We start from the raw sequence: 25299 nt of genomic DNA on the forward strand, positions 1-25299 counted from the left end.
TTAGAACGATTCGTTCGCTTGACGTCGCGGCTCTGATTGTAGGCGTGGCCGCGGATTGGTGTTGAGGACCCATCCTTCTCTCTCTCTCTTCTTTCTCTTTCCGCTCACAAGTGGGTCATCGGAGACGGGGATGAGTGGGAGGGGGGTGGTGGTGATGATGTTGCCCCGCATGGCGAGTAGGGGTTGTCCCGGCAGACGGCCTAAGCTTTTCCCGCCGGCCACTCTCCCAACAGCCTCCGTTCCCGCCTTCTTGTGTTCCCGCGCATCTTCGTGTCTTCGCCGCCCGCGATGGCCGCTCCGCCGCCGCCAAAGGTCCTCCTCTTCGCCGGCGTCCTGCTAGCGGCGTTCCTGGTAGCGCCCTCCGACTCTGCCGGCATCTTGGGTGAGCCACCAAAGGGGAGATGTTTTGTGGAGAAAAAAAACATCGTGTTCAATTCTGCTTCGTTAGAAACGACCCATTTTTTCGTATTCCAAAAAGTTCGTACGGTATTATTTTTTTTTTGCTCCGAACGGCCACCTATGGTTATCAACCGGTTCGTTTCCATTCAAATTTTTTCGTGTTTTTGTTTTTTTTCGAGTTTTTTTTCTTTTCTGTTTTCTTTTAACAAAAAGGCAAGTCCTCCTTCCACGTATTCTTCCTTTTCGTTAAAACAATCCATGTTTTAATCTCACCCCTTTATTTACTGCACAGACTACTTATGAGTATCATTTTCGCATTCCAAAACGCTCGTCCGCTATTATTATTTTTTTTTTACTACGAACGGCCACCTAAGGTTATCAACCGGTTCGTTTCCATCCGAATTTTTTCGTGCCCTTATTTTTTTCGTGTTTACTTTCGTGTTTTTTCAAACAAAATTGTCTTCTTTTCTTCTTCCCCACCCTCGTTTTCTTCTTCTTCGCCAGACACAATCCATGTTTTAAGCTTGTCCCTTTAATATCTGCACCAACTGCTACTGAATGTCAACAGGTTCTTTTCCATCCGAATTTTTTCGATTTTATGTGTTTTCTTGTATTTTGCTATTTTTTCCTGTTTTTTTAAACACAAAAAAGCAAGTCATCCTCTTCTTCTTCCTTCCTCGTAGTTTTCTTCTTCGGTAGAAACAATCAACTTTTTTCGAATTCCACAAGCTTTTCCACCTTTATTTTTTGTTATGCTCTGGCGACGACAGATGGGTATCATTCAATTTTCCATTCCAATTTTTTTTCCTTTTTATTTTTCGTGGTTTTATTCTTTATTCTTTTGTATTTTTGTGTTTTTAATATAAAAGGCAAGTCTTCTTCTCACTCCTTCCTGGTTTTCTTCTTCTTCATTGGACACAATCCATGCTTTAAAGCTCCTACCAATATTGACTGCACCGAATGCTTATGAGTGTCAACCGGTTCTTTCCGTTCGAACGTTTTCTAATACAATTTTTTTGTTTAATTTTTAAATCTTAAATTCTGTGTTTTCCATAATATGCAATTTCCCTTCTTCGTTTTCTTCTTCTTCGTAAGAAAACAATATTTTTTCCCATCACAATTTCCACTTCATTTTTTATACTTTCGCGACCGCTTATTGGTGTCACCCGGTTTGTTTCCATTCAAACTTTTTTCTGTGGCATGTATGTCGTGTCTTTGTAAAATAGCCATTTCTCATCATCTTCCTTTTCCTTCCTCTCTTCTCCTTCTTGTTCTTTTTCCTTGGAAACAGACAATTTTTCATAAATCATTACCTCGCCAGCATTTTATTTTTTCTCCATCCCCCAACGGGTGGCAACCGGTTCATTCCACACCGGATGTTTTTTTGCATTAAAAAAATAATTGTTCGTGTTTATTCAATCAAGCAATGTCTTCTCTTTATCTTCTGTACTCGGTTCTTCTTCTTTTGAAATGATCCATTTTTTTCGCATACTGAAAGCTCGACCCTTATGACAGACTCCGCCAACTGCTTTTGGGCGTTATCTGGTGCGCGCCTTCACTACTTAACACCCCATTCGTCCACCCACTAGTTTTTTCTGTCTTGCGTTCTTTTAAAGAGGAAAATCAAATTCTCTACTGTTCATTTACCACCTTACACTTAAAACTTTACTTATATGTCATGATGTATGCCTCCATAAGTTTCCGAAAAAAAATTCTATTACTCCTATTATTCCTTTTATGCATTCATCCTGGCCACTAATCGTTACGTGCTTGGTTTAAAATATTTAAATAACTTGATAAGTACAAAATCGTCTGAGAACCGAACTACATTTCGATTGTCACTGAATTGCCTTACTTATGAAATTATTACGATAATTATTTTACGAGAAAATCGGCTGAAACCTATAAGATTACAATAAAGCCATAGGAAAAAACCTTTCGGTTTGATCTGAATTATGTATCACGCTTATTTAGTTGGCCGGCTGGGTATAGTGTACATAAAGCTGGAGACCTGGAGGCTGCGCGCTAGGCTTAGATTGCTTGAACAATTGAGAATGGGTCTCTTTAAGAGCGATACGGAGAATATATTATTAGAGCCACACTATATATCCAAGTCCGACAGAAGCGATAAATCAAGAGAGATATTTAGCCGAACGGATAGATATGGGAATTCGTTTTTCACCCAAACCATAAGGGACTTAAATAAATGGCATTCCTAATTTCTTTAGAGCATTTCCCTTTTATGTGTAAATGGTTGGTGTCCTAACACCCCCTGCCACACGCCTTTTAGGCGGCTTGTGGGGTAGTATGTAAAGTAGATGTAAAGATGATAATGAAGAAAAAATGACCAGTTACTCCGTGCATGTTTACTTTTGGCTGGGTTTCGCTGACCCCTTTACCAAACATGCCTTTGCATGACGAAGCCGCCAAAAGGGTCGGTGAAAGCTCGCAGAAAAATAAATTTATGGAGTGTAACCGAGAGTGCTAAACTATCAGAGAAAACGTGAGGAAAACGTGGGAAAACAGAGAAGAAATGGGACGATTCCACGGAGGAAGCATTTTACAGAGTAAATATGATGCACGTTGGACGAAGCAAGAAAGAAGTGACCGTAGTTTAGCGCAGGCGAAGAGAACTTATAGTAAAAAGAAAATTCTGAGAATGCAAGCTTAGAATTAACAATGTTTGGTTAAAATCAAAATATTAACAATGTTTATCTTTTATTGATTTTTCATTTTGTGATGTTTAGTTCGCATCAGCGAATTTAATGATTATTTTCATTTTTTTCATTATTTGCAATTTGAAATTAAGTAAATATCAATAATTAAAAACGAGTGATTTGAAGGTCGTCACGAGTTGACTGGAGACATGAACATTTTTAAATTTAAAATATAAATTTTCATTATTATTTTTTCCATTCTAAATGTTGTTCTTTTTTATTTTATTAATCAACTGTTAACAATGCTTGATTATTTTTTTATATTTGACAGTTAATTCGAATCAGCAAACTTAATGAATATTATTTTTTGTATTTTTTTCTCTTCTTATCTTGACCTTGTTTAATATAAGTTACAATATTTCCTGGGGTTTAGGTCAATGCAAAACAAGTTATAGCCAACGATTCGATTTATTTTAAATGATGATGATGAAACTGGTGATCATTTAAAATAAATCCAAACGTTGGCTATAACTTGTTTTACATTGACCTAAACTCCAGGAAATATTGTAACTTATTATTTTTTGGCGATTTGAAGTTAAGAAAATAGCAATAATTAAAAACCAATGTTTTGAAGGAGGTCATAACGTAGAAAAGACTCATAGAAACAATTTATTAAAGCCTGAGTCATTCAATAATTATATATGGACCATACATGCTGTATCTGTTGATGATTAGACATGCACAGTCCCATACGCTACAGCCAAGAAATGATTATGTTTCCCGTCTCTTGATTCCAATAATTATTAATTTCAACCCCCTTAAATAAGTAGCCACGTGCCAGACTAAAATTAATGAATTTGGAATTTCCGAGCCAAGGGTTGGCTCTACGTCCTTGAAAATGAAACGCTGACGTTGAAACCGATCGTGGTAATGAAAAAGCTGCATGAAAAGAAAGAAAAATATTCAAAAACCAAAATTATCAATCAACAAAGGTATCAAAATTTTATGATTTCATTATTTTTTCAAATATGAAGGTAAGGACAGATCAATAGTGTATAGGCATTTGGTCTCTGATAAAATTAGTTTTGTTTTTTTTTTCCCTGATTTCGAGGGCCTCCCAAATAATTCTCGTTCGAATTCAACAACTTTTTATTTAACTTTTCAGACTGCTCTCATTTATTGTATGATCTTCTATAAGGACTCTCTGAATATTCTCAAGCATATAAAAAACCAACCCCTTTACAGGTCATAAGACACAGAGAAGACTCATAGACGAGTAATTAGTTGCGGCAGTGAGTTTGTAGTTGGGATGTCCGTCAATTACAGAATTATTATTTTTTCAAATATGTAGGTAAGGATTGATTAATGGTTCATATTTGTCTTGTGCTAAGATTATTTTGTTTGTTTTTTTCTTTTAATAAGTCTGACTAACCAAGATCGTACGGGTGAAGAATTGAATAACTCTACGACAATACTGAATACAAATACTACAAATAATGAATAGTGGGTATGATAGAAGAAACATGCAGAAGACACAATTTCTCGTAAACTTAAATCTTTGGCAACCAAAGGGGTCCCACATTTAGATTCTACCCTGCAAGCCGCCTAAAAAGGCGTGTGGCAAGGGGATTTAGGACTCCGTTTATGCATAAAAATCAAATGCTCAAACAAAATTTCTACTAGAATTTATATAAGTCCTTAATGGTTCGGGGAAAAAATTCGCACATCTATCGGTTCGGCAAAATATCTCTCTCAATTTATCGCTTCTGTCTGACCTGGAAATATATCTGGGGCTCTAATATGATGTTCTCCGTGTCGCTCTTAAAGATATGTATTCCAAATTGCTCAAGCAATCTGAGCCTAGAGCGCAGCCTCCGTGTCTCTAGCAGCTCTCAGCCTAATAGGGTGGTTACCTATTATTTTTTTATTGCCTAAATCGAAAGATTATCCTGGAGTACGCATTTCACGCTTTCAGATTTTTAAATGACGATATCTATTTTTCGCTATTAATTGAAAAGTGAAAAATTTCAAGCGCGCGAAAACGCGATGGCTAAGTATGAATGCTGGGAAAAGCCCGTCTGACGTCATTCTGGACCCCGCTTTCACCGTGTGAGGTGACCTTCGGGCGAGGATATTGTGCGCCACTGCGATGCTGGAGGTAGCGCTTGGCTTAAATAAGGATCCTTATCAAACGACAGAAGCTTTCCGACCATAGGCAGTTTTAATAGGTGATTATTAAGAGATGTTTCCCTGAAGTCTGTGCATCATGCTTGCATTGGTAATGTCAGACGATGTAAAACTCCCATCTACTCGTATAGATACTAGGTCCCTGTGACGTCACGTGGAGTGGCATCGCATGGGCGCCAATCAGGCCTTGTTCAAATGCAGTTATAATTGACCATTGCCATTCGTCTAAACTGGGAATTCTAAAACCAAATAATTTTTATATTATGAATACACTAATGGTGGGTAGCGAATCGCATTCAATGCCTTCCGTTTTCTTTGATGAAGGAAACTACCCTATTCGCTTAGCATCTGAGCAACGCTGTCTGTACGCCTCCAGCAGTTTTTTTTTGCGAATCCCGCAGCTTTCCTTATTATTTTATTCAGTTCACGGATTACGTATTCCTGAAACAGATCCCATATATTTGCTGCATATTTACGGTGTGGCCGCACGAATGCGAAATAGCGCATTTTTCGTCCGAAAATCTTCCCACAATACCCTTTACAGTATTCAAACAAAATATCCAGTCGAATGACGTCCTCATGCTCCTTTAATCTCGTTCTAATGGCTCTGCCTGTTTCTCCAACGTATACCTTTACGCACGTTTGGCTACTAAATTTATAAACTCCGTTTCTATCTCATTTTCTTCCTTTATGCTTCAAATAACGTAACTGAGTTGTCTCCGTGGTTTAAGTTCATTCTGTTCTTACCTCGTTTTTTTGTGAAATTATAGCCAATTCATCGGTGGCTCCCTAAATTTATAGCATGTTTGATCTCAGCGGTCGGTACCTTACCATATTATACCAAGTTTGGTATAGTGTTTATAATAATAGTCAATGTGATACTGTTGAAATCTCTCAAACCCTGAAGATGGAAAATAAGTTTTCGAAACTTTGGCGAGAGGGCTGATATGTTTTGTCAGTGGACTTAGCGAGTGGACTTAACGAGAGGTCCCCGAAGAAGTCTTCCTGGGCACAAACCAGTCACGGCAGAGTCGCTGGAAAAATACGAATACAGTAGAAGCCTAAGGGTGGTACTTTAAAGAATTTTAATTGGTTGTGCAAATATGCTCATTAAATTTCTTAAAAAAATAATTGCATTACTTTCGAATGCACCCTGTATTCTCAACTGTAAAGGCCGTTTTACACGGGGCACTTACTTGCACAATGTGACGTGTGTACGAAGGCGCAGTCAAAATTGCGTCGTTTAAAGCGGTGTAATGTTAGAACACAGGCGAGAATGCGTGGACGTGGGATGGAAAAATAGCCCCTGTTCTAATGTCGTTCATGCATTCGCGCAATTCCACGCCATTTTAGAAATTAATGCAGATCTAACCTGCGCAATTCCGTGCCCCGTGTAAAACGGCCTGAGAAAGGTTTTTCTTTTTGCATCCTCTTCCCATCCGCTTTTCTACTGACTATTTCTTTCTTGCTTCGTCCATCGTGTCATCTTAAATTCATCCTCACGTTTTAACTTTTTTTATCCGGCTTCGCACGAAAAATATTTAGTTTTTGACGCTCGGAAAACAGAAGATCCACTTTGAACTCAGTGCACTTGAGAACTTTTCAATGTATTGGCGTGATATTTCATGCAATGAATGTGTAAACTCTTTTTAAATGCTGGCCCCTAAGAAAAACTTTATAATGATTGCACTAGAGCAAAAAAGTATTGCTAAAGAAAACTCCAATACATTCGTTATTTCAAGATTTACGCAAAATTTAAAGTCACCTTCGGCATCGTGTACATGCGCGATTGACGAATGTTGAAGTAAAAATGATTGGAATTAATTGCTCATCGCTTAGGAGTCCACACCATGTTGTAAGGAACAGGCCAAAAATTTCCACAGAGAGTAGAGATTCCTCGGTAGCTTAACTGGCTAAAGCACTCGACCAAAAACTGGGTTCGAATACCGGTCAAGGCGAATGATTTTTTCTCTGTGGAATTATAGCACAGTAATTGAACAGTAACCGTGACGGTTACGAATCTCCCAACGGTTTGCTCTGGATATGTCGCATCTTCCTGCCTCAGACATAATTTTGCCGAGTGCAGAACTCGTTGTCGGCTATTGGCGATTCCGGATCAAATCGGCCAGTGGGAACGGACGTAAGAGAAAAAGATTGACGAGGAAATTAACGCCTCGTTTTTTTTTCGTTTTTGAAGATGAGGAAGACACGTTGTTCGGGTTTGCTGGGTAGTCCGTTTTACCACCACCAGGGAGTGCTGTAGGGGACGGAAATTGTTGGTGGTAGGAAGGAAATCAGGCCATCAACGATTATAATTTTGAACTGGACGAATCGGGGTCTACTCCGCACTATAAGGCCGGAATATTTTTCGTTCGGGCGATGATAACCTTGGTGACGGCTCTGAACAACTTCAGACTAGATTGCTGAAGGATATTACGCAGTAAGCGAAAGCGAATTATGCACGGTAGGCGGAAATCAAAGAAACCATGCCAAAACCCTAAAGAGTCCAGCAGGTTAAGATGATAAAAAGTGCCCCCAGATATTTTGAAAAATAAAAAATATACACTTAAAGTGCATCCAATATTATATGTTTCCCCAAAATTTCAGGCTTCAACAATGGAAAATAACCCCCAAAAAATTGAAACACGATTTTTAGTTTTTTAACCATATCTCAAGTTTTTATTTTTGTAAAATCGTTTTCTTGATTTTAAAGTGAATATTCTGTTCCTTTCTACCATCTTGATTTTTCAAAAGTTTTTGACCGAAAACTAAACTTTTACACAAGTTTGAAATTTTCAAAATTAAATTAAAAATTTTAGTATGTATATCGTATAATGTATCGTATCGTATCATAAGCCGTTTAAAATGAGAAAAAATTATAAAAAAGTTCAAATCGGAATTTTTGCAAAAATCGAGTTTTTACTTTCACTCGTAAGTCGTTAAGCGGGTTTTCCATAAATTTAAAAGCATATTTTCTGAAATAATACCAAAATTAATCACTGAAATTTTATATTTATCAGTCATCAATTTACTGAAATTATGCTTTTATAATTGAGTATTGTTCTTCACCTCTTATCTAATTTTATGGTGCGCGGAGTCATTTATTGCACTCGCGTGTCTACATTTTTGAGTTTTTCATAAAACAAAAAATAGATTAGAATTAAGAATAAAATTTCCTTTAAAATGACATATTATTCATTATTGTGGAATGCACAGAAGTCCAGATATAAATTTTCAAAATACAGCGGCACATCATCTGGGGTGAAGGAGACGAGGTACAAAAAAAAAACCATGCAATCGACCCCCTTTAAAATAGTCTTAAACCCTAGAAGAAATAGTTAAAACACTAAATTTTCCATCTATTTTTAAAAAAGCCAAGGATAGATATTACTGGAAAAACGATCCTTATGGAACAAACGATAGACGAACATTTTAAGAACTGGCTGAGCGACCGGAAAAGGCCAAAGCCTCTAGAAAACTCTACTCTCGGCGTCAGAATGATGTGCCGCTGTACTTTGCAAATTTATATCTGTACTTCAGGGTATGCCATAGTAATGAATAATACGTCATTTTAACGTAATTTTTATTCTCAATTCTGATTTATTTTTTGTTTAGTGAAAATTTCAAAAATCAAGACACGCGAGCGAAATAAATGACTCCGCGCACCATAAAATTAGCCGTTTTGTCAACTTCATGAACTTTGTAACTCAACCTAGGGAAAACTACTACGTCTACAGCATTCATCTTCCGCTATAAGTTGCAAACATTAATGTAGATTAATAAAATGGCTTATGCGTATTTTTAGAACTGATTTTTTCCTCCTGATGAGACATCATTTCCTTAGATGAAAAAATTGGGAAAATCGGGCAGCACAGCGAGGAAAAAGTATGGAAATACAAGAATGTGTACTTGTACAAATTAAAAAAAATATCACGTAGTTTCACGGCATAACGCCTGAATTCAGACAACACTTCGTGTACGATGAACTTTTCGCGTGGAATTTGGCATATTCCCGGGCTTCCCGAAAGAATATGAAGTAACTGCAAATGCGACATCAGCCTACTGTCGGCGTCAGATGATGTGCCGCTGTATTTTGAAAATTTATATCTGGACTTCTGTGCATTCCATAAAAATGAATAATATGTCATTTTAAAGGAAAATTTATTCTCAATTCTGATATATAATTTGTTTTATGAAAAAGTCAAAAATCAAGACAAGCGAGCGCAATAAATGACTCCGCGCACCATAAAATTAGCCGTTTTGTCAACTTCATAAACTTTGTAACTCAACCTAGGGAAAACTACTACGTCTACAACACTCATCTTCCGCAAAAAGTTGGAAAAGATTAATTTAGATTAATAAAATGGCTTATGCGTATTTTTAGAACGAAAATTTTGTCGTTAAATAACAAAATGTTTAAACATTATCTAGTCCTAGTTTACCCCGAAAGAAAAAAAATGATAGAAACACTTTTTAATTTATTTGCAATTTTTATATGATCCGAAAATATATGATTTTTATGTAGTGCAGATTAAATGTGGGCATTAAAAAAATCCGCCAGAGCGAACGAATGCTGCGTTGCCTCGTCTTACGCGCGAAAATTTGCTTCCTGCAGCTCGATTCTGTAAATGTGATATGGCCGTCACAAGCGGATTTCGTCAATGTATTCACGGCTTTGACGCTGGAGCGATTCTGAAACTTTTTAGTGACGTCACTCTCACAGCCGCGTCCGTGAAAGTATTCACGCCCAAGAGGGCCCGTGGTAGCTTCGTCGCGGCAATGCGCTCTAATTTTTCATTATGAATTTACGCTGTGATTGATAATTAATAGCACATTATTCATTAATTACGATGGTGGCTATTTCATATTGTCACTTCCCATAAGTAATATGTATTAAAAACAAATAAAAGAAATGCGTAAAGTTAAATTTACATTCGCGTCCTATTTAAATTGATTGGCCTTCATTGCGATTGAAGTTGGTGGGAAGTTAAACCTTGCGCTGAGGGTTTGACAATTATCTTATATTTGTGCATCTTCTAGAATGTACAAGTAAAATACTCACAACTTAATGTTCATAATAATTTGGAGTAGAACCAATGGTAAAAGTATTGTGCGGTACTGAATGTTAACAGATTTATTTAATATTTGTTTCGTAAGTTCAAGCCTTCGATTTGTTTTTATTAACGAGAATGGAGGCTCTTTACATACCTCCGCTACTTTTGCATGAGCATCAATGTCGACGGAGGCAATAGATGCACATACTTCGGCGGCAGATACGCGATATCAACAATCCCTGCGAGACGTGAGATTGGCGATGGATCACTGAGTTCACACCACGATTAATTCGTAGACGATTAGATGGCTTGCCGGGGCATACTTTAGTACGTTAAGATAAACATTGATCATCTATTCCATCTCTTCCATGCATTATTGCTGCCGTTCAGTAACACGACCAACATGATTCGTTTTTCTGTTGACACAATAGAAATACTAAGACATGTAAACATCTCGCCCTCTAGCAGTAACTGTTAATAATCTACTCGTATTCGCGCCATAAACATTTTCATCAGTATAAATCGTGAATAGTGGCATGTGCTTGCACAATCAGACACATATATGTATACGCACCACAGCGCATTTAAAATTATATACTGAAATGATGAGAGCTCAAACGCATACGAGAATGAACCATTATTAAATAATAAAATAACACTTGTTATCATTCCGCGTAAGCATTAGCTCCATACTATGAGGAAATAAGAGCTAATTGTGCAATTACGAGCCCGCTACGTGATAACTGACTTCGATACGCAGCACTTGACAACATATAAAAGAGGTAATATACAGTTTATAGCTACAAACTAATTAAGCAACCGTAACTTATCATTAATAGGTACTTTTAAAAGAAAAGACCTCACTCAAAATTGAGTAAAGAAGTATTATTTACTTTGGGAGTGAATATTCCACGGCATTGTATATGTTTCTCTATGGTAACTGAAGTTGCAGTTGGCCGCTGAAGTAAGTTTGTATCGGAGATTCTGATTCGTTCCTCGCGTCCGCACAGCTACCAACATAAGAAACTTAAGTGATCGTTCGCAATCCGTCAAACATCTCACGACACAGGCTTACAGGATCGCTTGAACGTCTTTCACGGTGAGAGGCGTGAGAACTCCGCTGTGGTTCGAACCACGCGAAGCACAGGTATGACATTTACAGAATCGAGCTGCTGGTGACCCGCACTTGCCCCGCGCGGCCCCGTTTGGCTACACGGCATTAATAAAAGTTATTAACATAAAAAATATCAATAGTTTTATAGATTATGGATCATAAATATTGAAAAAAAATTAAGAAGTGTTTCCATCAATTTTTTTCTTTCGAGGTAAACTGTGGGACTAGATAGTGTTTAAACATTTTGTTATTTAACAAAAAAAATACGCAAAAGCCATTTTATTAATCTACTAAATATGTTTGCAACTTATTGCGGAAGATGAATGCTGTATACGCAGTAGTTTTCCCTGGGTTGAGTTACTAAATTCATGAAGTTGACAAAACGGCTAATTTTATGGTGCGCGGAGTGATTTATTGCGCTCGCGTGTCTTGATTTTTGACTTTTTCATAAAACAAATAATATATCAGAATTGAGAATAAAATTTCCTTTAAAATGACGTATTATTGATTATTATGGAATGCACAGAAGTCCATATATAAATTTTCAAAATACAGCGGCACATCATCTGACGCCGACAGTAGGCTGATGTCGCACTTGCAGTTACTTCACATTCTTTCGGGAAGCCCGGGAATATGCCAAATTCCACGCGAAAAGTTAATCGTACACGAAGTGTTGTCTGAATTCAGGCGTTATGCCGTGAAACTACGTGATATTTGTTTTTATTTGTACAAGTACACATTCTTGTATTTCCATACTTTTCCCTCGCTGTGCTGCCCGATTTTCCCAATTTTTTCATCTAAGGAAATGATGTCTCATCAGGAGGAAGGCCTTTTTTGGGAAACATTAGTGGTGAAACCAACGCTTTATTGTCTTGAGTGATGAAAACCTTATTTTTTTTACTTTCAAGTGCATTTTGCACTCCTGTTAGAAAAAGCGTGTTCATTAAGACTCTTTATTGTATTTATTATTTTTCATTAAACTTTGGTCATGGTGCAATTCAGTTTTTCAGTTTACTCTGCCCAAGTAGCAAAATCTTATGTAAAAATTATTTTAAAATATATTGCGAGAACATTTTGAAATGACTTTAACATAATTTTGAAAACATATTAGCTCTCTCTGTTTCAACCTTACAAATCTTTTTTTCATTATTTCAAAATGATTTTAACTTAAGTTTAAAATATGTCTAACTCTTGAAGGAGCAATGAATTATACTTTTTTAAATTGTTTTAAAGTACGCCGTAACTAACTCAGTCTCCTTTTAAAATGACTAATTTTTATATTAATATGATATAAGTAAACACGTTTGAAAGTACGAACTGTGCCAGAAACAGTAAAAGAAATTTTCCCACCTAATAATTATTTTACCTACATGATAGTTTAGCATGCATGAATATTTCGAATGAGGTAGAACAATTATCATGAGAAGTGAAGAATCTCCTTATATCCATGCTTCCTCTGAATATCCATCACTACCCAAGATGCATTTAAAACAAACAAGTTAGATATTCTTGCTGCGATTATGAGACATTTGTAATTCAATGAGTCATGTTTTCAGGGCTTATACGATTTCAGTATGCAAAAAAGCTCATATTGAGAGTTTTTTTCAGGCGTTGCTTGATTGCATTCTGAGATCATTCAATGTCCATTTTTCAATGATATGCCCTCTTTTTGGAATTTTTTTTCATAACTTCATTATTGTAAATTTCTAGAAATCTTATGGAAAACTGCCAAAAAATACCATTTTGTGGATTTCAAGAAGTCCTGGAAACAGCGAAATTCAAACTCACTTTTGAAAAAAGGGATTCATTTTTGGTGGAAGAAGTCTCCAAAATCATCTGTATTACTTTTTTTTATGTATAGCTACTTGTAGTTATCTCACATTCACCTCAAAAGAATGATAATTTTTATACTGGTTTATTTAGCCCCATTGGTATGACTAAGATTATATACTTACCAATGAAAATGATATATGAGTGTTTTAAAAAGATTTAAAAATAATTACCTAATTATTTCAAAATATGTTAAAATGATTTCAACATTAGGTTAAAATGATTAGAAAATAATTATCAAATTATTTTAAAATGTGTGTAAAATAATTTTGAAATTGTTTTAAAATAATATTCACATAATTATTTTTCTGTGAAGTTATAAAAGGGACATTTTATGCAAAAAATAAGCCATTACTTCCTACATATCCATATATATACTATCAACAAAATGAGATCAAATGGTACAAGACTCAAAAAGATCAACACCCAATACATTATTTTAAAATCTTGAAAAAGTCATGAAGTTAGCCATCTAATGATATTTTGATTTTAAATTTATTTTTCAATATTCTTTTGCTACTTGGGTGAGACTAGGTTGAATTTGTCAGTTATTGCAAAACATAAGCATTTTTTGAGTTGAGCCTGAGGAAAAATTAACTCCAATTCATATTTTTTCTCCAACTTTTCAACAGCCATCAGTCAGTGTGAAAAACCAGAGATACTGTCTAATAGCAACAATCATTGGTACTTCATCATTTAATAAGTATGCATCTCTTCATTTAGGAATAAAAAGCTGCAATATGGTAAATACGTACGGATATTTCGAGATTTACCTTATTTTGAGCAAAAAACTCAAAGTCGATTGTATATTCTTTTATATTTAAATGGAGTATTTTTTTATATTTCCATCGTCATAGAGGAATAAATAACGCTATTAATTTTCCCCAGCTATATTTTTACTGAGGTATTATGCAGCCAGTAGAAAACTGTAGGGGGCCCTGAAAGAGGGCAAATTACCTTCCTTCCATGTTACTCCTGAGATTACCTAAAAATTATCATTAGAGGTATGTGAAAATAGCACTTTTATTTTTATTTTATAGCAATTTAAATTGCAGTTTATAGCATTTTGTAGCATCTTTTTTTTCTTTATTTTCATAATGCATCACTAGTAGTTGACGGCAAAGTGGGATGAAGCACAGTTATTTGAAAAAATAGGGAATACTTTAAATAATTATGGGGTATAACAGTAATAAATTTAGAAATTAGTCATAAAGCAAATGATTAAAATTGATATTAGTAGCCCGATATTCATTTAAACTAGTTGAACATCAGCATTGACCAAGTTTCAACACTTTCTTCCTTCAACCGGTTAAGTCTGTCAGTCACAACTAGATTTTACTGGCTGAAAAACCTCTCTACATCCATGATGCGAACCGATCTCTGAATTTTTTTAGGGTTTTCCTCCACATCAACTTTTTTTATAGACAACAGTTTCGCTGGCTATTCTGCCAGTGTCTTCAGGAGGAAGATTCGACCTGAAGACGCTGGCAGGATAGCCAGCGAAACTGTTGTCTATAAACAAGCTGATGTGGAAGAAAACCCTGAAGAAATGCAGAGATCAGACCATCGCTGCGGAAACCTACGTTCTAACACGATGCCTTACGTTACATTTGAACACTCCCATACAACAAATTTTGATCCAAATATTTCCAGTAGAACACTTAATCAGCAAGTTTAATGAGTGTAGCTTTGAAAACCTGTGAAGATCATATATTTTCCTTATTTGCCTACATTTGAGGGTATCATTCTGTATCCATACACAATTTCTCATTATAGCAATGTTTCCTTTTTTATTTTCTCCATTAATGTGAAATATATAGACTATTATTTTTCATGAGTATTAATCATTTTTATCGGCAAAAAGATTAAAATCCCTTTAGCGGCCTCAAAAAAATAAATAAGATTTTTTTCTATAATATCTTTAAAGTAAATGAGGTAAGAAAATTTACTCTGTGCTCAAGTAGAATAATGGATAGGAATTCCTTTGGAAATAGGTTCATGAACAAATTCACTCAAATAATCTCTGTTATTATATTTGTAATTGTATTATTGAAGCTTTAATTGAAGATTTATTTCTTTGAAAAGGAAAAACTATTTGCTATAAATTCAAATTCATTTTTTATGCTATGAGTTAAGAAATCATTTTATGCATATAAAACTTGCTTATAATGAATTTCAGATGACCATCATTCTCTTATGTTACAAACAGGATTTCATTATATCCATAATAAAGGATTTTGCCATACATATCACAGGAGTAATGGCCAATATTCCATAAATCATCATTTTTTAAGCAACAGATCCTTAACATAAAACCATCGTCCAACCAATTCAATCAAACGGCTGCTAAGGAAAGGATTTTAAGATCAAAATAACAACTATGTGGTGACCACACGAAAGAACAACAGATGTTAAGATTTGTTCTAAATGTATTCCTTACTGATTCCAATTGGTCATGGTTAAGAAGTAAAGATGGCCATAATTTCTTTGTAAAAGGGGAAATAATTTGCCAAGGGACCAAAGAATAGTTAATAATAATAATTTATTTTGTCCAAAGATCTACAAGGAGATATAAGACACGTCAAAAAAAAAAGAAAGGGAGAAGGAGATTCATACAATTCAACAATATGCAAGAAACATATAGTAGAAATATTATATACAAGTATGTATTTTCACATATAATATATTTTAAAAACATGAAAATGATGCACTAGAATGTGGAGTCTGACAGGTATTCCATAACAGAGTAATAGCTCTTTTCCAGTGGGAATGCCTTCAACTTCCTTTTAAAGGATGCCAATGACTCACATTGATTTTTTAAATGGTGCGGGAGTTTATATATGTTCAGAGTCCCATTTCTCTTGGACCTAATTTAGTTCTATTTCTCCTCACTGTATTATAGTGAAGGCTTTGCCTATTTCTGGTTTCATAATTATGAAAACTGGAGTTAATTTCAAACATGTCCAGATTTCTATGCGTAAATAGTAGCAGAGATAATAGTAGCAGAGTTTGTAATAGCAGGGATTTTGTATCATCAAAACTCGTTACATAGCGGGAAATTAACATTGGTTATCATAGGAAATTCCACAGGACCAGGGTCTCACTCCTCGTTATGCGGGATTTCATTACATGCGTGATCATTATAATCAACTTTTATTGCACTTCCATTCATATTTTATGCCCTCCTTCATTATTTTCTGTCTAGGGCTGTAGAATTATTTTTAATGTTGATGCGTGAATCTGACCTAGCTTCATGAGATTATCTATATTTTTTACTTTCAGATGTGGTATCATGGGGATTGGACTATGTGATTGATATGACTCCAAAAGAGAAGAGGGATGGAGAGACAGAGGAAGCTCCAAGGAATTGCTTTTGCCAGAGTTCTCTAAATTGTGTTTGCTGCATGGAATTGCCACTGGTGGAGTTTACTGGGCCTGGTAAATATATTCCCCGTGACAAAAACTTAAAACAGTTCAAAGAAGCTCAAGTTCTTAAAAGCACACCCACTTCCAAGGGTCTGCAACCAGAATAGGGTAGTTCCCTATTATTTTTTTAATTGCCTAAATCGAAAGATTATTACTCCTGGAGTACGTATTTCACACTTATAGAATTTTAAATGACAATATCTATTTTTCGTGATAAAATGAAAAGTGAAAATTTTCAAGCACGGGAAAATGCAACAATTAAGTAAGAATGCTGGGAAAAGCCCGTGTGATGTCATTCTGATTCCAGCTACTGATGTGTAAGGTTACCTTGGTGCGAGGCTATGAGCGCTGCTATGATGCAGGCTGCTAGCAGGTAGCAGAGTACCCTTCTAGTAAGTGGAGCTTGGCTTAAATAAGGATTATTGATACCCTATCAAGCAAAGGAAACTTTCCGACCAAAGACAATTTTTCTATGCGATTATTAAGAGATGTTTCCCTGAGCTTTGTGCCTCATGCATGCATTGTTAGTACCAGACAAAGTAAACCTCCTGACTACTCATGTAGCACCTAGTTCCCTGTGACGCTAGCATAAGATCAATTCGATAATCAATCCATTGAATCCGGAAAATCTGCTAGTCAGGGTCCAATCCACATTATATTGTCTACAAACGCTCCCAAAACTATGAAACTAATTTTCCGTTAGGTGCTAACTTGTACTTATCAGTTATTTTATCTATAAATTGACATTAACAGAAAAAGCAACACTTATCCCCAAACCCGAGGGAAACATCTTAACTCTCCCCTTTTTTTGGAATAGGGTGGTTTCCTATTATTTTTTTTTGCCTAAATCGAAAGATTATTACTCCTGGAGTACGTATTTCACGCTCTTAGATTTTCGAATGAGGATATCTATTTTTCGCGATTAAACGAAAAGTGAAAATTTTCAAGCGCGCGAAAACGTGGCTAAGTAGGAATGCTGGGAAAAGTCCGTGTGACGTATTTCTGGTTCCAGCTATCGTCGTGTGAGGTGACTTTGGGGCGAGGCTTTGAGCGCTGATACGACGCAGGCTGCTAGCAGGTAGCAAAGTACCCTGCTAGCAGGTAGCGCTTTGCTAAAATAATAATTATTAATAGCCTATCAAACGAAGGAAACTTTCCGAACTTAGGTAATTTTAATGGGTGATTATTAAGAGAAGTTAACCTGAGCTTTGTGCCTCATGCATGCATTGGTAATATCAGACAATGTAAAACTCCTATCTACTCGAATAGAAACTATGTCCCTGAGGCGTCACGTGGAGTGACATTGCATGGGCGCCAATCTGACCTTTTTCAAATGAGGTTAAAATTGACCATTAGCATTTGTATAAACTGGGGTTTCTAAAACCAAATAATTTGTATATCATGAATACACAAATGGTGGGTAACGAATCGCAATCAATGCCTTTCATTTTCTTTGATGAAGGATACTTCCCTATTCTTCTGCACACTTCTGGAAACAGTTCTACTGTATGAAATTCACATTTATAACTCCACAGACTGTAAAAAAAAGCAAGATACTGGAGTTTAAAGATCTCTATTGTCCAAACATAGCAAAGCATTTTAATGCAAAAAAATGCATTAGATGTACTGTTTCTTTTAAAAATACTTATTGTATTTCTTTTGCTTAGCTTTGTTCTTAAATTTTTTGCACCTAAAATTAAGTTGCCCAACTTCAAGTGCTTGGTATTCCTGCAATTAATGCGTTGTGTGCGGATCACGAGAATCTCCGTTTTTCTCCAAAATTTTCAATAATGTCCAGCAGTCTCCTCGAACTTCTCCAAGTTCTAAATAAAGTACGCCTAACATGATTGTTAAAAAAATCATAGGCTGAATTTTAATGGAAAAAATGGAAAATTAAAACAAAGAGGTATGTAATCACCATGAATGTGATATTACCAAGTTGCAAAATTAAGACAGGAGGTGATCGAGTCTCTGATCTTGACATTCAGCCTCTTAATATGCTCATCTCCTCTGTCCTGAACCTATCAGAAATACTACCCTATTCTTCTGCAAACCTCTGGAAATAGTTCTAATGAATGAAATTCACATTTATAGCTCCACAGCCTGTAAAAAAAAGCAAGATACTGGAAATAATAATGGATAATCTTAAATCAGATTGTTGTCTTGTGGTCATGGATACACCTCAAAGTTTCTTTTTTTATATAACTCAAACTAATTCAGTCACCGCTTGACGACAATGGGCAAGTTGTCCATATTCCTATGCTTATACACCTCAAGTTCTTAAAAGTACTCCCACTCTTAAATCCTGCAACCATAGTCTCTTCTTTAAAACCCTGGAAATGGCTGATTTAATTTGATTGATTTGACAAATGTCATGTTTTATAAATGTGTTAGGGGCATTCAATAATTACATGAGGCGTTTAGGGGTCCAGCCAATTCTTTCCCAATGTCATGTGGTGGACAGGACGGGTCAGGGCAAGTATCATGTCATTTTTTTCCACAAGAAACAGTGTAAATGTGATTCTAGTCTATTGGTAATCTTAAATATTAGTCTTAACTAATCTTAAATAAAGATGATTTTTAAAAATCGATTTTTTTTAACGAACCCAACACAATGAAGCATAGATTAACAATGAAAATATCCATTTTGAAAAATAACAATCTCATGTGAGATTAGAGGCAGGGGGTCGAACCAAATCTCACAATATCTCACTAAGGGGGGAGGAAAGGTCCAAAAATTGCCAAAATCACCTCATGTGCAACATAATTTCCATTTCGCTAAAATTAGATTATGCCTCTTATGATTTCAGCTACAGTTTAAACTCCCTTCCCCTCAGACGAGTCTCCACCATCAAAGATTTAGGTGTCTTAATGGATCAAAAATTAAATTACTGTGAGCATATTACAAAAATTAAAAACAAAGCTATGTCTCTCCTTGGCCTCCTCTACCGCTTCTCAGAAATTGTAGACCCGATAGCATTACGCGCATATTTTTCAACTATTGTCATTCCCGTTATAATGTATTGCTCCCCCATTTGGACAATCTCAGCCCCATCCAATGTTTTGGCTCTTAAAAGTGTGACAAATTTTTTCACTAATATAGTTAAGTGCAGAGCCCCTCATCTTCGTAATATGTCCACTGATTCTGTTTTGCACACTCTCTATATCTAATATTCCAAATTTAATCTTAAAATCTGATTTAAAACTAATACATAGCATTCTAAACTCTTCCATAGACTGTCCCGATCTCGTCTCCAATCTAAACTTTAAAGTTCCATGCAGACCCACTCGAACGCATTCGCTCCTCCATGTGCCCATTCCCAGATTGTCACTAACCAAACGTTCCATCCTCTCCCGCCTCTCTTCCCTCATAAATTCCCTTCCAGATCACATTGACCCGTTCTCCATTCCAAACCACTCCTTTACAAACCGCGCTCTTTCCTACCTTAATGTAAGCTCTTAAGGTCAAAGAGCTTCTTACTTCAATGCATTGTTATTTATTTAAATTAATTATGTTTGATTGTGTTTGTGCTTTTATGTTTGTTATACTGTGCCACTATAAAATGGCAAACTATGCTGTATGTGGACAATTTGATAAATAAATAAATAAATAAATGTAAATAATTTTGTGATATGTTTTGATTTGAACCAGTGGGTATCTCAACAAGACTTCACCAAAAATATTCCCACTTGCAAAAAACAAATTGTTGGTTCTGCTAAAATTAATGACATTATTGTAAAAATGCCACCCTCTACTGACTCCAAAACTGATGGCTAAATTGCGAATTTATTGGTAATCTGGTATGCTAATCCTTCTTTTTATCCCAAGATCTTTCTGACATGCATTTAAAAAATCTCCTAATTTTATTTAATCCCACTCATTGTTAAGTTTATAACCCAATAAGACTCCAGTAAAATGATTTCTAGGAATAATTTACATCATATTGACACGTTGCGTAACGGGGTATTTAAATTCCTTAGAACGCCGAGATTGGAAATATGTGCCTATTAGTGCGTAATGCCTTTGGTTTAAACATGGTTAAAAAGCTAATGTTTAGAATATAACTTTACCCAATCAAACGTTATGATGCATCAATTCATTATGAATAATGAACAACAATTTAAAACGTACTAACGAATACGTATTGTACGATTTAAAATAGTTTAGGTTGACGCACCTAAATGACGAGAATCTTCGTCATCCGTCCGGAACTTTCGGAAAAAAAATGACGAGAATTCTCGCCATCTGGACGCAACGTGTAAAAGAAAGGAATATATTTAGCTTGCTAATAGCAGAATTACAAGTTATGAGAATGTTAACGTTAACTATGGGAATCTCAAGAATTTGAAGTTGGGCAACTTAATTTTACGCACAAAAAAATGGTTTGTTATTTTTAAGAAAAACTAAATTCGCCATTGTATTTATTTAGTTTTTTTTCCTAAAAACTTCGTAACAATGGGGAATTTTTAAAGCATAGGATCCAATGTAGAATGAAACTGTCCAGGTAATGCATTTTTTTCATTTAAACGATTTGCTATGTTTGGGCTAATAGAAATTTTGGAAACACCTTAGTATTTTCCCAAATATTTTCAGCAGTCACCTCCTAAAGTGGCCACTTTTCTCCAATCCATCTGAAGGCTGCTGACGATAGAAACCGTTTTGAGCCAAATTTGGGAAAGATAGGATTTATTTCAAGTAATTCCATTGCTCCATGCATTAAGATTTAAATTAGCCTTGCAATATTTTTTATATTAAGAGTACAATATGAAACAACAACACTATGAAAATGAAACGGTGAGGGTTATTAGTCATCTGCATCCCTAATTTCATGTTTCATAAATTTGAAATACATATTTATTTTAATATACGTACATATTTTTTTATGTTTTATGCCCCTGATTGCAAGCCTGTCTGTAATCTGTTCCCACATAATATCAACATGCTGCCGTCAGCATAGTATTTTCTCAGCAGAACTGGACTCGCTGAAAAAAATAGATTAGAATTACACACATAAGTTGGTTACATTTGCTAATATGATTTGATTTTGTGTTATTTCTTTTTCCAGGTTGTGTTCAGATGAAATATTTGTCCGAATCGGAATCAATGGCAGTGAATGTGTCTTACGGAGGAAACGTTCTACACACAGATGTAATAAAAGGTCAGTTAATAATTTGATTCTCATATGGTTTCAGTTTATTTTGGAAAAAAATGGATGAAAATTTTTCACTTAGAATGTATGAAGAAGTATACAAATCCGGTAAGTTCCACACTATGAGGGTGAGTTTTATTGGAGATGCATATTTAAATCACATATACTTTGTTTAATTTGAGAGATAACAAATATTCAGAGCAGATATAGACATGTAAAATTCTGTAGCCTTAAAAACATTAAGAAATATCAATGAAAGAGCAGGAAGGCCACAATAAATGGAGGGGATCACTCAGGATTTGAACCTGCCTACTTCCTCAGATGTGCTGCTCACTGGCGTTGTTGTGGTGGACAATAAAACACAATATGGGCATGAAAAATTTATGCACTATACACGCAATACAAGAGGGCCATACTCACAAAAAATTCTCAGGAAAGATGGAAAGAAAAAACATAAAACTTCACGCCAGGAGTGAAAAAATGTATCTACCACCATTAAGATCTGTCATGGCAACAAAAATGCTGTGAATTCACTAGTTTTTCCCTCAATACAAAACTCACAAAATATAGCAGCACACAAACCTCAACTTGTACACCAACCTGTGGCAGATAGCCGACACAATATGTTACCCCCCAACAGGTTACTCTGACTAGTGACCATACCAGTAATTTTTAAAAGTTACTCTTGCCAGTAATCATTTAATTAAAAGTAACTTCTATGATGCCCTTTTATAACCAACTTCCCAGGGACCAGAAACGCTTGGTCTACATTTGTATAATAAATTGCCAAATGAGATAAAAGGCATTAATGGCAATAATTGCTTCATATCTAGAGTGAAGAAACTTTTGTGAAAAAATTGAATTAATCAATTGAAGAATATATATAGGATATATCCAAATAACCTATTTACCCAGGTTATAACAGATACTGTTTTTTATCGTACAACCTAGATTATATACATTGTGTAATTATTCTTAATATATACAGTGTATTTCAGGAGGTTGTAGGGAAAAAATTTAAAGTATTTTTTGTCTTATAACATGGGGTTGCAACTCCTTAGTTACTGAGCTGTGGCAATGCAAGCATTTTCATGAATGCCTTTTACATTTACTGTGAAAATGGTTCTTCTTGGGTAGTAAACCTTTTCGGAATTTTATTTAATGCTACGGATTTTTAAGAACAGTAAATAATTAATTTCAGACGAAAATGTGCGATTACAGTCATCTGAAACAATGAATCTCAAAATGGTGATATTGCGCAATTGTATTGTTGATACTCCCTCAAAGCTCTCTTTTAATTAAGCTCAATGATTAGTTGTTTCAGACAATTATAATCACACATTTTTCATCTGAACTTAAATATTTAATCTCCTTAAAAATCCAGAGTATTCAATAAAATGTTGAAAAGGCTGAATACCCAAGGAAAACCATTTTCATAGTAACTACAAAGTGCATTGAAAATAGTATTTTTGTTGCCATATCTCTGTAACTAATGAGTTGCAGCCCCATGTTTATAGGACAAAAAATAAATAACAAGTAGGTCACCCTAACACCTCCTGAGATATTCCATATTCCTCCGCAAACACCCTATAATATAAACTTGAGGATTCCTATAGCATGTACTCATTGGTCTCAGGATAATAAAGATTGTTATTATTATTGTTGCAGGTCCCAATCCAGAGCCTTCATGCATGAACATCATATCTGATTGGGCACAAATCTGCGCACGTTTCAACGACCTTTCTCCTGCTGACGACGGGATGAGGGCCTGCTTGCAGTTCGAGCCTGTGCTTTTCGGAGAGATTCAGACTCAATATCCAGTGGGTTGCTTCCACATGGGACCTTCAGGACTGAACTTCAACACCACTCCACCACTGTCAGTGGTTGAGTCAGTCATCGGATCGGTCAACAGCAATGAGACCTCGAATGACAATTCCACCACCACGCAAGAAGGAATAAGCGAAGCAGCATTGCTGGCTGCCGTCAATGAGTCAGCAGAGGAAGGCATTGCATTCTTTAGTAACCTATTAGGGCTCACATTTGGCGGAGCAAACAACGCAGACGGTCAAAACAGTACTTCTGAAGCTGAAACATCCGAAACCTCAGCATCTGTCCCACAGATTTCCACCGAGGCAAATTTACACGAAACTTCACGCAAGGAATGAAGAAATGCGACTCCCACCGTTGAGATCTCTCATATTTACAAAAATGCCGTTAATTCATTAGTGTTTACCTCAGTATTTCATGATATTTAAATGTAAATAGTTTATATTTATTTTAATACTTTTTATTATTTTTTTTAACTAGATGTAATTTTGAATTTCTTGCCTAAATATATAATTATTGTAATCATTTTACCCAGGTGTCACTATTGTCCACAACTGTTGAAGGGGTTGGATGAAGATGGTATTAAAACCGCACTTCAAGCAATTAGCACACATAAAACAACTTTTATATCAATACTGTGGTCCAGGCAAAGGAATCGGCCCCCTCCCTCCCTGATAATGTGCTAATCTTATGCATGTGGCACTCACCTATCCAAAAATACATTCGGCTTGAACCATGAATAAGTGAATATTCTCCTTCATCAAAATATACATGAGTTTTATCCAAAATTTTACAAGTCCTTGTACCATCGCATTTCCAGCGGCAGATTAAGAAATGGAAATTGGGGGTTCATAAAGAAGGTAGAAAATCTGTGAGGTGAGTGATGATAATTGCTTGTAAATTATAAAACAATGACTTCAAGTCATCACATACATCTCCATACTACTCTGCACCTAAAAAGGCATAGAACATGGGGTGTTAGGACATTAGCCGTCTATTTATAAAAAGCAAATGCTGAAACATGATAATGAATAGCATTTATGTAAGTCCTTTATGGCTTGAGGGAAAAACCAATTCCCATATCTATCCGTTAGGCTAAATATCTCTCTTAATTTATCGCTTCTGTTGGACCTGGAAATATAGTGGGGCTCTAATGTTACGTTCTCCGATTAATATAATTTTTGGTTTTTTCTCGGCGAACAATTGCAGTGAAGTTTTCTCGGGTTTCACACCGGGTCAGGTCCTCCATTTCTCCTTCCAACGTTTCGATGAGCAACTCGCCCATCGTCTTCAGGGATTCAGGAATCCAATACCAATTCCTCAAAATCTCGGGGTATATATACATAATTCTGAGGTTGAGGGCGGTTCAGCGTCACCTGATTGGCTGCCAGTCTCCTCGTATTTTTAGGAGGTGGTCCCATATGTGGCTTAAATTATAGCCGCAGTCTCTGTTGATGTTATTTCTGTTTTTCCGAATCTGAATAGATTCTTTTACTACGCGGTCCCAGTATCCATGAGATCGAGAGAGCAGCTTCGCTTCTTTCCAGTGAATCATATGATTCTCCAGGATGCTGTGCTCAGCCACTGCCGATTTTTCCAGCTGTCCTAATCTTAGGTGTCTGCGATGCTCTTTCAATCTCGTCTCAATAGTGCGG

At 35.8% G+C, this 25299-nt stretch overlaps 1 protein-coding gene across 1 annotated transcript; it reads left to right on the forward strand.

Annotated features, from left to right (window-relative positions):
• The first annotated feature begins 153 nt into the window (after positions 1-153).
• Positions 154-24289, forward strand: LOC124169361. The gene is made up of 4 exons (XM_046547949.1): positions 154-382; positions 16524-16679; positions 21734-21826; positions 23486-24289. Exons 1-4 carry the CDS (start codon positions 289-291, stop codon positions 23980-23982), a joined length of 840 nt encoding a protein of 279 aa, XP_046403905.1. The 5' UTR covers positions 154-288; the 3' UTR covers positions 23983-24289.
• The last annotated feature ends 1010 nt before the right edge of the window (positions 24290-25299 follow it).

The sequence above is a fragment of the Ischnura elegans genome, chromosome 12 (genome assembly GCF_921293095.1).
Source record: "Ischnura elegans chromosome 12, ioIscEleg1.1, whole genome shotgun sequence".
Taxonomy (NCBI): Eukaryota; Metazoa; Arthropoda; class Insecta; order Odonata; family Coenagrionidae; genus Ischnura; species Ischnura elegans.